Source organism: Microcaecilia unicolor, chromosome 6 (genome assembly GCF_901765095.1).
Source record: "Microcaecilia unicolor chromosome 6, aMicUni1.1, whole genome shotgun sequence".
Classification (NCBI taxonomy): Eukaryota; Metazoa; Chordata; class Amphibia; order Gymnophiona; family Siphonopidae; genus Microcaecilia; species Microcaecilia unicolor.
Window position 1 is genome coordinate 176141492 of NC_044036.1, and position 13342 is coordinate 176154833.

General features: G+C 41.6%; 1 protein-coding gene across 2 annotated transcripts in view; it reads right to left on the reverse strand.

The window, feature by feature from the left end:
- The window catches only part of GNL3 (G protein nucleolar 3), a 99880-nt gene that overhangs the window by 81533 nt on the left and 5005 nt on the right, over positions 1-13342 (reverse strand). For both annotated transcript variants that reach the window (XM_030207670.1, XM_030207671.1), the window contains exons 3-4: positions 10718-10855; positions 5600-5698 (exon numbers count right to left, since the gene is read on the reverse strand). In XM_030207670.1, coding sequence (XP_030063530.1) covers positions 5600-5698; positions 10718-10855 — 237 coding nt within the window. The remainder of the gene's footprint in view (positions 1-5599; positions 5699-10717; positions 10856-13342) is intronic.

The following is a 13342-nucleotide window of genomic DNA, read 5'->3' on the forward strand; positions in this document are numbered from 1 at the left end:
TGCACTGCCTCTACTGCATGCAAATCTCTCTCATGAATATTCATACTGACTGGCAGAGGTGCCTCCAGGACAAGATATGAGAACCACTGGTTTTAACAATTTCATTTTTCCTATTTGTTTTGGTCATTCTATCTCTTTTCTGTTTCTTCTGTCTTTGCAGGGTGTCCTGGTCATCTGACATTTCTTCTCTCCCCATGAGAACCATTCTTCTTCCCTCTGCACCCATATATGTCCTGTCTAGCATCTCCCTTGTGTCCCTGTCCCTATCCTACCTCCAAGTTCAGCATCTGCCCTCTCTTCCCATCTCTCCCCCCTCCATGCCCATCACCTCCTTCCAGTAGTGCCCCACTGTGTCCCTATCACCCCTTCCAGTAGTGTCTCTCTGCGTTCCACTGTCCCTACCCTCTCCCTGTCCACCATCGACCCTCTGTGTCCTTGCCCCTCCCTGCCCAGTATTTCTTTTCTATGTCCTCCCTGTCTCTTCCATCGCTCCCCATTCCACCTCATGGCCACATATCTCCCAGTCTGCTCCCACAGACCGGCATCTCTCCCTCTTCCAGTCCAGCCCTTTTCCTTATTCAGCCCCCGTCTTGCATCTTTTCCTCTCCCTTCTGTCCACCCTCTCCCCTTTGCATGGTCCTCAGTACTGTCCTCAAGTCTTCTACGGCACCAGTGATTAACAGTCGGCCTTCTGCCAGCATTGGGGCCTCTCCTCAGGCGCATCCCGCCCATGCGGAAAATAAGAAGTTGCATCAGAGTAGGCGGGACACGTCTGAGGAAAGGCCCTGATGCCGGCAGAAGTCTGTGTTAATCGCCAGTGCAGAAGGCTTCAGGGCAGTATCAAGGACCGTGCGGACAGGAGAAAGCGTGCACAAGGGAGAGGGAAAGATGAAAGATTTGTGCTGGGGACAGAAAGATAACATACTGGAGGATAAACTGACCAATGGGCAAGCTTGACCCTTCTCTCTGTGCAGGGGCAGCTGCTCTCTTTGTCCATTGGTAAAAGTGGCCCTGATAGAAGCATTATCCCCTCCTTTTTCCTGCTGGCCATTCTTCCACCTGTGCACCCAAGCATCCTTCTAGCTTTCTTTGTTGCCTTTTTCTGTTTGGCCACCTTAAGATCATCACATATGATCACACCCATTCCTCTTTTGTGCACAAACGTTCTTCGCCCCTTAAACCGCACCCTTCTCTCAAATTTCTGCAGCCCAAATGCATGACCCTGCATTTTTTAGCTTTAAATCTTAACTGCCAAAATTCTGGACCATTCTTCAAACCGACAGGTTCCCCCCTCATGTTATCCAGGTCATCAGCAGTGTCTACCCTATTGCAGATTTTGGTATCATCCACAAACCTTACCAGACCGCCCTTTGGCAATATCACTTACAAAAATGTTAAAAAGAATCAGACCAAGAACTGAACCTTGCGGCACCCACTAGCAACATCCTTTTTCTTAGCATGAGCTCCACTTACCAATACCCCCTGTTGCCTTCCACTCAACCTGTTTCTAACCTAGTCAATCTCATTATGGCTCATACCAAAAGCACTCAGTTTACTTATAAGTCGTCTATGCAGACTTGTGTCAAAGGCTTTGCTAAAATCTAAGCATTTAAAGCACTAAGTACTGTTTTCACACAAACTGGGAGAAAACCTTTTAGGTATAAACTAAGAGACCTGTTTTAACTAGACAATGGAGAACAAAATGACCTGCCCAAGGTCACAGGATTTGTACTCTGGCTTCTCTGGATTGCAGCCCTCTACTCTGAGCACTTCATTTATTCATGTTAGAGTTCACTTTGTGATCTACACCATTTTATTGAGCAAGTGTCTCTGGTGCACTTAACATAGCTGTGCTCATGAAACAGATGTTGTACATACCCCTCCTTTTTTTTTTTTTTAATGCTTTATTTATATCTTTTAACATTTACGTATCCACATAAATGTAATGGAAATTTTCAAGAAATATAATAATTTTAATAATAAAGGAAATATCTTTCTCCATAATATTTTGTCCACAAATCAAATCTATAATCCAAGCACTAGGAAAAAAGTAATGGAAAATTAATACAAATGAAATTCAGAGAGTGAACAAAATCCCGCAAGCCTACATTATAGCATTTACCTCACTGAGAAACAGTTAAAGGCTTTTCCACACATTCTTGTGCCTCAATAAATTGCAACAACTTTAAGGGTTCAAAAAATATATAATTATTTTCATTGAGAGATACCAAGCATCTACATGGAAATTTCAAATGAAAGCTAGCACCAAGCTTGAGAGTTCTTGTCCTATAAGACAAGAATTCTCTTCTTTTCTTCTGGGTATCTCTCGCCAAGTCTGGAAAAATCTGAACTTTTGAACCCATAAATTCTGTATTAATATGGAGAAAATAAGTCCGAAATATATTACTTCTGTCCATCTCTAGTGCGAAGGTAACTAATAAAGCTGTCCTTTCAGTCACTATCTCCAAGGAGCTTTCCAGAAAATGGGTCAAATCCAAGTCCGGTGCAGCTTGAGGTTGTCCATCTTTATACCTTATTCCAGTTATGTACTGGGCCCTGGCAACGGGTGGAAAACCTGCTGCTGGTATCCCCAATACATCAGTAAAATACTCCCTCAACATATCCAAAGGGGAAATCAAGGGAGATTTGGGGAAATTTATAAACCTCAAGTTGTTCCTGCAACTCTGATTTTCCAAATATATTTTACGAGCTTCAATTTCTCTCTCCTTGATTAGAGTGGCTACTACATTCTGAGATTTAGAAACCTCTGTTCCCAATGTCGTTACCTTATCAGTATTCCCTTGGACTTTTTCAGCCAGGTCTTTATGTTTTTCTTTCAAGTCAGTTATTTCCCCTTTAAAAGAGGAAGAAATTAGTTGTAAAGAAGTGTGTATACCTTGAACTGAGTCCCAGAGCGCTTCGAGCGTTACCACAGCTGGTCTTATGAGGCCTCGGTTTCCTTCAGGAGTAGAAACACTATTCAAAGACGAGGGAACAACTTCCTCCGTTGTTGGTTTGGTTGGCGTTGAGGATACAACTGGCCCTCCCAAAACAGTTGGCAGGGGCGATATACGATTAATCACACCAGCCTCCTGTATCTCCGCCATATCGAAGCCTGCTCCTGGTCGCGGGGTGGCTGCTTTCGGAGGAGGACTAAGCGAAGCCTCCTCAATGCTATGTCCGCTTCAGCAGCAGCGGACCCTGTAGAAACGGGTTGTCTCTCTCCGAGGATCGTCACTCCAAACGATTCCAAGACGGTCTGTCGAGCAGCAGGGCCCATAGCTTGGCTCGGGGAGGTAGGAGCTTTTGCTTTCCCCTTTCGCTTCCCCATGTTGTTTAATAGGAGAACTGACGCATGGCCGTCTAAGGGATCAGGAGTACTGATCCTTGCGTCAAGTCGCCATCTTGGATCCCTAATACCCTTACCCCTCCTTTTAAAAGTGCAAACAGTGGCACTGGCCTGTCAAACACAAGTTCATATGGGGCTCATTTTCAAAGCACGTAGACTTATAAAATTCTATAGGTTGCTATGGAACTTTGCAAACCTAAGTACTTTGAAAAAATGCCTCTGATAATTTGATTATATCTTGAATTAAAATCTCAGAAAGTATCTTACTAAATCTTGAATTTTAAGGTTACATAAGTACATAAGTAGTGCCATACTGGGAAAGACCAAAGGTCCATCTAGCCCAGCATCCTGTCACCGACAGTGGCCAATCCAGGTCAAGGGCACCTGGCACGCTCCCCAAACGTAAAAACATTCCAGACAAGTTATACCTAAAAATGCGGAATTTTTCCAAGTCCATTTAATAGCGGTCTATGGACTTGTCCTTTAGGAACCTATCTAACCCCTTTTTAAACTCCGTCAAGCTAACCGCCCGTACCACGTTCTCCGGCAACGAATTCCAGAGTCTAATTACACGTTGGGTGAAGAAAAATTTTCTCCGATTCGTTTTAAATTTACCACACTGTAGCTTCAACTCATGCCCTCCAGTCCTAGTATTTTTGGATAGCGTGAACAGTCGCTTCACATCCACCCGATCCATTCCACTCATTATTTTATACACTTCTATCATATCTCCCCTCAGCCGTCTCTTCTCCAAGCTGAAAAGCCCTAGCCTTCTCAGCCTTTCTTCATAGGAAAGTCGTCCCATCCCCACTATCATTTTCGTCGCCCTTCGCTGTACCTTTTCCAATTCTACTATATGTTTTTTGAGATACGGAGACCAGTACTGAACACAATACTCCAGGTGCGGTCGCACCATGGAGCGATACAACGGCATTATAACATCCGCACACCTGGACTCCATACCCTTCCTAATAACACCCAACATTCTATTCGCTTTCCTAGCCGCAGCAGCACACTGAGCAGAAGGTTTCAGCGTATCATCGACGACGACACCCAGATCCCTTTCTTGATCCGTAACTCCTAACGCGGAACCTTGCAAGACGTAGCTATAATTCGGGTTCCTCTTACCCACATGCATCACTTTGCACTTGTCAACATTGAACTTCATCTGCCACTTGCACGCCCATTCTCCCAGTCTCGCAAGGTCCTCCTGTAATCGTTCACATTCCTCCTGCGACTTGACGACCCTGAATAATTTTGTGTCATCGGCGAATTTAATTACCTCACTAGTTATTCCCATCTCTAGGTCATTTATAAATACATTAAAAAGCAACAGACCCAGCACAGACCCCTGCGGGACCCCACTAACTACCCTCCTCCACTGAGGGTACGTAAGAATTGCCATACTGGGAAAGTCCAAAGGTCCATCAAGCCCAGCATCCTGTTTCCAACAGTGGCCAATCCAGGTCACAAATACCTGGCAAGATCCCAAAAATGTACAAAACATTTCATACTGCTTATCCCAGAAATAGTGGATTTTCTCCAAGTCCATTTAATAACGGTCTATGGACTTTTCCTTTAGGAAGCCGTCCAAACCTTTTTTTAAACTTGGCTAACCGCCTTTACCACATTCTCTGGCAACGAATTCCAGAGCTGAATTATACGTTGAGTGAAGAAAAATATTCTCTGATTCATTTTAAATTTACTACACTGTAGCTTCATCGCATGCCCCCTAGTCCTAGTATTTTTGGAAAGCGTGACCAGATGCTTCACATCTACCCGTTCAACTCCACTCATTATTTTATAGATCACTATCATATCTCCCCTCAGCTGCCTTTTCTCCAAGCTGAAGGGCCCTAGCCGCTTTAGCCTTTCCTCATAGGGAAGTCGTCCCATCCCCTTTATCATTTTCGTTGCCCTTCTCTGCACCTTTTCTAATTCCACTATATCTTTTTTGAGATGCGGCGACCAGAATTGAACACATCTTCTGTGTCCTGCTTTTGTGTTGCCCCCAAAACAAATCTGTGACAGCTTGCAGGAGACACACAGAGTATTGTGCACAATAAAGGTCTTCCATTGGCTAATGTCTATTTCAGGGTCTTTAATACAGACAATATGCGTACAGGAAAAAAAACATTATCCAGTTAAAACCATTTAAGTCAATAAACCATGATCACCCCTTTCAGAGATAGTTCATTTTGCCACTTCAAAGGGATAGCACTACAGAAACCAGAAATACATGTATCCCACCTTTTGTTTTGGCGCATCTTTTTTCTTTGCATCTAGTTTTCTTTTCTTCTCGTGCTCCTTCTGCCTGTCCAATTTCTGCTTCTGTTTCAGCTCTTCAAGCTAAAAAACAAACAAAACCCCACACAAATGTTACATACATATTTCCACATCCACTATTTTGGCATTGTGTTTACTTATGTGGTGTAAACCTTTTGCATCTTGCATTATTTTATTCTGGTGTATTAAACCAACCTATTTAAATACTGGGATACAAACCAGGTTTCAGTTTACCAGAATTCCTCTATCCTTCTCTACCTCTGTAGTGAACTGGTCAGTTGGTATATAAAATTCATATGGAATTACTGTAAGATGAAAGAACCACCCAAATCCAAATAAGGAAAAAGTTAAGAGAAACTAGTATAAAACAAATTACCAACCTGGTTAGTACAGCGGACTTTGATCTTGCTTGACTGGGTTTGATTATCACTGCAGCTCCTTATGACTCTGGGCAAGTCACTTAACCCACCAATGCCCCAAGTACAAATAAGTACCTGTATATACTATGTAAACCACTTTGAATGTAGTAGCAAAAACCACAGAAAGGCGGTATATCAAGTCCCATTTCCCTTTAGAAAATTATCCAAACCTTTTTTAAACACTAAGCTAACTGCTTTTACCACATTCTCTGGTAACAAATTCCAGAGGTTAATAGAGGGAAGAAACATCCAATTTCCACTTTTCTTATGGGCCATATTTACCAAACATTAGTGCACGATAAAACAATAGCATGTACTGCTGCTACTACGCCCATGTTATTCCCATGGCTGTGACAGCAGGTCGTGCATAACAACATTACATACACATTTATTTCTCCTGTCTTAACTAGGCAGTAGGCCCTTTGGAGCAGGGACAGTCTTTTATGCATATAATTTGTAGAGCTATATAGAACTTAAACCCATAGTATACATATATAATTTGCACCCTAGCGTAAGCTGTGGATTGTCTATCTTCGTGTAAGTGTGCCTCTGCATAAGTGGCACCTATATATTAGCTGCCCCTGGGGTGTGCATACACATTATTATACGCTGAATGCTTGAGTGCAGGTCTTAATGTGCAAGGTACAGATGACCACAAATCGTAAGTTTTAAAAGCAAATGTGCACATGTCCAAACAAAAAGTGAAAGCACACAGAATAAGCACCGGTGTGTACTAACATTTCTGGTTTTGTCTGCACACTTGCACAAGAGCGGAGCTTAACACAAAACCTGTGTGTGCACGTGCCAGGCACATTCCTCTCTCCACTTCTGGTTTAATAGCACGATTCAACCGCAGAAAACATTTGCATATGATTTATGTGTTGCTGTTGGGTAGTGAGAAACAGCACGTTTAATGGTCACTGCACATCTGTGTAGCCAGGAGAGTGTATAAACTGCACCCTTGTATTTATTTATAACATTTGTATCCCACATTTTCCCACCTATTTGCAGGCTCAATTCGGCTTACATAGTTCCGTAGTGGTGATTACCAGTTCCAGAAAAAAGAAATACATAGTTAAGGTAGAGGAGACAGAATGGAGTAATTATTCAGTTAGGAAAGTTCATCTTATAATAAAAATCGTGATAACTTAGCTTGAACAATCATGAATATTAAACTTCAAAATTAGTATAAGCGATTAGGAAATAAATAAATATTGTGAAAATCCAGTGTACATCTTGTTAATTGACAATCAGGGTGCATTATTATGGTAAGCTTTCTTGAATAAATTGGTCTTCAATAATTTACAGAAATTAATTATGTTATGGGTTGTCTTTATGGTTTTTGGTAATTCATTCCAGATTTGCGTGCTTATGTAGGAGAAACTAGCTGCATATGTTAGTTTATATTTCAGTCCTTTACAGTTGGGATAGTGTAGATTCAGGAATGTACGAGCTGAGCTAGTAAAGTTCCTGGTTGGTAGGTCTATGAGGTCTGACATATCCCGGAGCTTCACTGTGTATGATCTTATGAACCAGGGTACAAACCTTGAATGCAATGTGTTCTTTTAATAGAAGCCAATGTAATTTTTCTCTTAAGGGTCTGGCGTTTTCATATTTCATTTTGCCAAATATGAGTCTGGCTGCCGTGTTTTGTGCAGTTTGAAGTTTTTAAATAATTTGTTCCTTGCACCCGGCATAGATAGCATTGCAATAGTCTAGTTGGCATAGTACCAATGTTTGTACCAGTCTGCAGAATGTTTCTCTTGGGGAAAAAAGGTTTTATTCTTCTGAGTTTCCACACTGAGTGAAACATTGTCTTTGTTGTGTTTTTTGCATGGCTTCGATCGATTGTAACTCCTAGAATTTTCAGACTTTCTGAAACAGGAAGTTTGGCATATTTAAGTGGGCTTTACTTGTTGTGTTGCGATGAGAGAATGAGACATTGTGTTTTGTCTGCTTTGAGTTTCAGTTGAAAAGCATCCGCCCATGAGTTCATAATATGGAAGCTGTTGTTGATTTCTTTAGTGATTTCTGTTAGGTCATGTTTAAATGGGATATAGATCCTGACATCATCTGCGTAAATAAAAGGATTAAGGCCTTGCTTGGATAACGTTTTGGCTAATGGTGTCATCATGAGACTGAAGAGGGTCGGCGAGAGTGGTGATCCTTGAGGGACTCCACATTCCGGTTTCCAAGGTGATGATATAGTTGAATTTGATATTACTTGGTATGCTCTTGTTGTTAAGAAGCCTTTGATCCAGTTAAGTATGTTTCCTGTAATTCCAAAGTATTCTAAGATGTTTAGCAGTATTTCATCGTTAACCATATCAAATGCACTGGACATGTCGAATTGCAGGAGAAGTACGTTGTCTCCAGTTGCGATTGCTTGCTTAAATTTGGTAAGGAGAGTGATTAGCAGTTTCTGTACTGTGGTTGATCAAAATCCTGATTGTGACTCATGCAATATTGAGAACTTGTTCAAGTAATCGATAAGTTGTTTGGTCACCATTCCTTCCATTAGTTTGGTTGCTAAAGGGATGGATGCTACTGGGCGATAGTTGGTTATATCATTTGCTTTTTTCTTTTTGTCCTTAGCTATTGGTATAAGTAATATATTTCCTTTATCATTAGGGAAGAGTACATGTTGTAACATATGATGTAGGTGTTTCGTGAGGTCTGTTATGAAGTGCTGAGGGGCGAATCTTATTAGGTTGTTGGGGCATGTATCAAGCTTGCAGTGGGACTTAGCAAACTTATGATTCATCAGTGAGGATATTGAAGTTAGACCAGATTCTGTCAGTTGGATATTCTTCTGGAGTTGGATCAAAGCAATCGAAGAATATTTCATGGTCAGTAGTAAAAGATGATAATGTGCATCAAAACAATTTTCTCATTAAAGTATTTAGCAAGACTATCTGCTGATGGGGTATCTGTAGTAGTTGTAATGACTGGGGTGGTATTTAGTAGTTTGTTCACTAGTAGGAAATGTTTGTGTGTCTCTTTGTAGTCTGGTCCAATTTTGGTTTTGTAGTAAGATCTTTTAGTAGGTCATATAGCACATTTGTATTTCCTTTGGATTTGTTTCCATGTGTTTAATGTGTATTCATCTTTTCTTTTATTCCATGCTCGTTCGAATCTCCTGAGTTTTTAATTTTTTCAATTCTTCATTAAACCAAGGTATTGAATTGTTTCTTCGTAATGGTGCTATATTATCTAGTGTATTTCTGCATCTAGTGTCCCAATTTTGGAGATGATTATTTGATTCTGTTTGTATTGTCCATTCGTCCTTGTAAAGCTGTTGAAGGATCAATTTGTCCTCTTGAGGTGTAGGTTGTGCATTCTTGGTTATGGCGTGTGTTTTTTCTTCACCATTGTAAGGATATGTTTAATTGATGGTGATCTGACCAAGGCACTTCTTCCCATTTTGTATCTTTTAGAGTTAGGTTTAGATCTGATGCTAGTTTGTATGTAATGAGATTCAAGCGTGTGTCCTTTGTCATGGGTTGCTTGTATATTTGGCCAGGTAAGGTCGCAAAGTTGAAGGAATTCTTTACATTCACATACATTAGTTGAATTGGAGTCATCTAGGTGTAGGTTTATATCCCCTATAATAAGTATGTTGGAATTAGCTACACAGGTATTCGATATAAAGTCCACAAGTTGTGGTTGGCATTCGTGCCAATTACCTGGTGGTCTATAAAACAGGACAGCATTCAGATGGTCGAACAAGGAAGTGTGATGGATTCTCACTGAGGCTCTTTCAAGATGGGATGTTATAGACTCAGCTGTTATGATGAACTGAGATTTATGGATTAATGCTATACCTCCTCCTCGTTTTCCTTTTCTTGTCCAATGAATGATTTTATAACCTGGGGGGCATAAGTCTAAAATTGTGGGGTCATTTTGATCGTGGAGCCAAGTTTCAGTGATGAATAGAAGGTCGAGGTTGTCAGTCGTGATCCAGTCTGTTATTATTGTTGTTTTGTTAACTACTGATCTGGCATTTATATAATCCAGTTGGATTGCTTGATAAGGGTCAGTTTGATTTGAAGTTATATTAATTTTATTAATTGCTTACTATCTTGTATTTTAGGTTTGGTCCCTTCTTTCCTTTGTATTGATTTTGTCCTCGTGTAATAGTTCTTCTGCTGATCTGGTTATTATTTTGGTGGGGTATATTGTTCTTGGGTGGTCTATTAAGATTATATATTGTGGGTATGTTATTGGTAACTATAAGTGGTGTAGTTAATGTGTGATATATAAGGGATAAGGATTAGATTATTAGTAGCAGTTTGGCTGTTTTCATTTTGGTGTCAGTCAGGTGCGGTGTTAAAGTATTTAGTAGGTGTGTTATTCTAGTAGGCCCTGGATTGATTTGATATATTACTTAGTGCAATTTAAAATCCAATGAAAAAAAGTTTCAAAGAGAAGTATATATCTTACGGGTATATAGTACAGATAACAGGTAAACATGACCATATGTCTTAGAGAGAGCAGACAGACATGAGCATTACAGTATTAGCTGTAACTTCTCTAGTCAAAATGTAAAAACAAATATTGGCTGCAGCTTATATATGCGAAAATACAGTATACACGTCTATGGCATTTGAGGATGGTTCCTCAAGTTTTCATGGCTCTGATGTGTAGTCAACCGGTATTTTACCCTTTGCTTCCGCTGCTCTGCTTCCCGAAGAATTTCTGCTTTGAATGGAGCATCATTGGGAATCCCAATATCCTTCTTTGGCTTTCTGTGTCCAGATTTTTTTCCTTCTTTCCTGAGCTTTCGCTTGTGTTCTCGAACCTGACAACAAGGAATCAACATGTTATCACCACCTCGTCAACCTGTAACTCATTAACATCCTCTCACAGGTGTTTAACACTATTCTACTTTCTTAGTGTTAGTGCACAAACTAGTAATTCTTTGCTCACCAGAATTCTAAACATGTGAAGGCAAATTTTAGAAAGAACACACAAATTGGGACATCCAAACAAGGATGTGTCTTCCAATATACTTTAGGAAAGGATCTGTTGACAGAGCATTTTCTAAAATGCACACAAGCATGAACATGTTATGTGCCAGCTATGTCCGGCAAGAGCATCCATTTTACAACTGCCAACATGCAACTTACAAGCTCGAGTGTCAATACTTACGTATGTTGGCAATTTCAGAACAGACATGTATATTTGCTATTTTAAAAGCCTACTCATCTATCTGCATCCAATAGGTACAGAGCCTGTAATCGTTTGGCACAATCATAATTGGGGAGAGGGAATACAGGGGAATTAAGAAAGCAACCCCAACTAATCCCCCTTGTAGAACGCTGCCCAAAAATGAGGACTTTGCTGAAACCTCGACATGACCCAGACATATAAATTCAGATATTGATTGCGATGCATAAAAACACACATTCTCTTTATGAATTTTGCTCCACCTCAGGCCCTGCCCTCTTGCCATATACTTATCCATTCCTTTTTGGAGATCATTTTTATGCATCTTTCCCTTAAGTCACCCTTATTTTCTATATAATGCCTTTTATTCAGTTTATGTTACACCCTATGCTATTAAGATATTTAATATGTTACTGTCAACGTAATGCATACTGCGCCATGTATACCAATATTGAATACTAGTAAAAAAGGCCCGTTTCTGTATGAAATGAAACGGGCGCTAGCAAGGTTATTCCCCTCCAAGTCCCATGGCCCCCTTTCCTCCCCTTTGATTTCCATGCCATCTTCCCACTCCCCTGCAACTCACCACTTTGTCCATAAGTTTCCAGGTGTTCTGTACGGGCCTGATTGTGTGGGAGTTTTTTTTTTTAACAGGTGGTGCATTCCCCTCCTCCTCTGAGTTCCAGGCCCCCTCCCTCTCTCTGTCCGTCCTTCAAGTTCCAGTCCCCCCTTCCTCCGAGTTCCAGACCCCCCTCTCCCCTTCCTTCCCAGAGTTCCAGACTCCCCTCTTTCAGTCTCACACACGTCCTTCCGATGTCTCCACCCGTGCCCCCATTGGCCCCGCCCATCCTCACTGCGAGTCTGCTCCCTTCCCTTCTCTGTCAGCTCTGACTCTGGTCCCTCCCTCATTTCCTGTTTCGCAAGGGCGGGACCAGAGTCAGAGCTGACAGCAAACTCGGTGACCTGCTCGCCCTTCACTGATGCCGCCGGGACCCCAGTAAGAGGAGGAGGGGGGATAGGTAGGTTGGTGATTTTGGGAGGGCGGCAGTCTCGGTAGGTTTTCCATGAACGTTCGATGAAGCTGCCTGGGCCCGCACTGCACAGCCAATCAGAAGCGAGGCACGGTCGCAGGCAGCCTCAAGGAACGTTCAGAGCAAATTATTATATAGGATTTTTTTACTGCTGTAATTGTCTACTATCTATGTCTGGCTTTTCTTCCTGTATACAGCCTTAGAATTTATTTACAGCCTTTTGCAGAAATTCATCCAATAATAAATAAACTCCTGGCTTTCTGAAATGCCAGTATAAAGCCCAACTGAAACCAGGATCTTTGGTTTCTGCCAAGCTCACATCTGCAACTGAAACTGGCCACCTGGTTTCGGTAGAAACCAAAGATGAAAATTAAACTGGGGGCGTGTCAAGATGGCGGCTTGAGCGTTTGTGGACTGTGCATGGTGAAATTGTTGAAAGCCTTGTTTTTCCTCTTCTTACCTTTCAGTTGAAAATGCCCCATACCAAAAGGAAGGGGATAGTAAAGGGCCAGACGCCAATTGCCCAAACTTCCTCCCCGTTTCAACAAACACTGGACCGGTTTACAGCGCCCATCCCCGTTGTAAAGGCGAGCGACGCCGATTTGGAAGCCGTTGGAGGAGCTTTGGCCCCCTCGGACTTGGAAATATCATTGTCGCCGCCAGATAATCGCTTCTCATCTTTCCCCCTAAACCAACCTCTCCTCCTCCCCCATTCTCTATCTCTGTGGATAACACTCTCATCCTTCCTGACTCATCAGCTCGTAACCTTGGGGTCATCTTCAACTCCTCTCTCTCCTTCTCTGCACATATTCAACAGACTGCTAAAACCTGTCATTTCTTTCTCTATATCACCAAAATTAACCCTTTCCTTTCTCAGCACACTACTAGATCCTTTATCCACTCTTATCACCTCTTGCTTAGACTATTGCAACTTGCTTCTCATAGGTCTCCCACTGTTACATCTCCCCCTTCAATCTGTTCAAAATTCTGCTACATGACTTACATTCCACCAGTGTCGTTATGCTCATATTAGCCCTCTCCTCAAGTCACTTCACTGGCTTCCTATCCATTTCCGCATACAGTTCAAA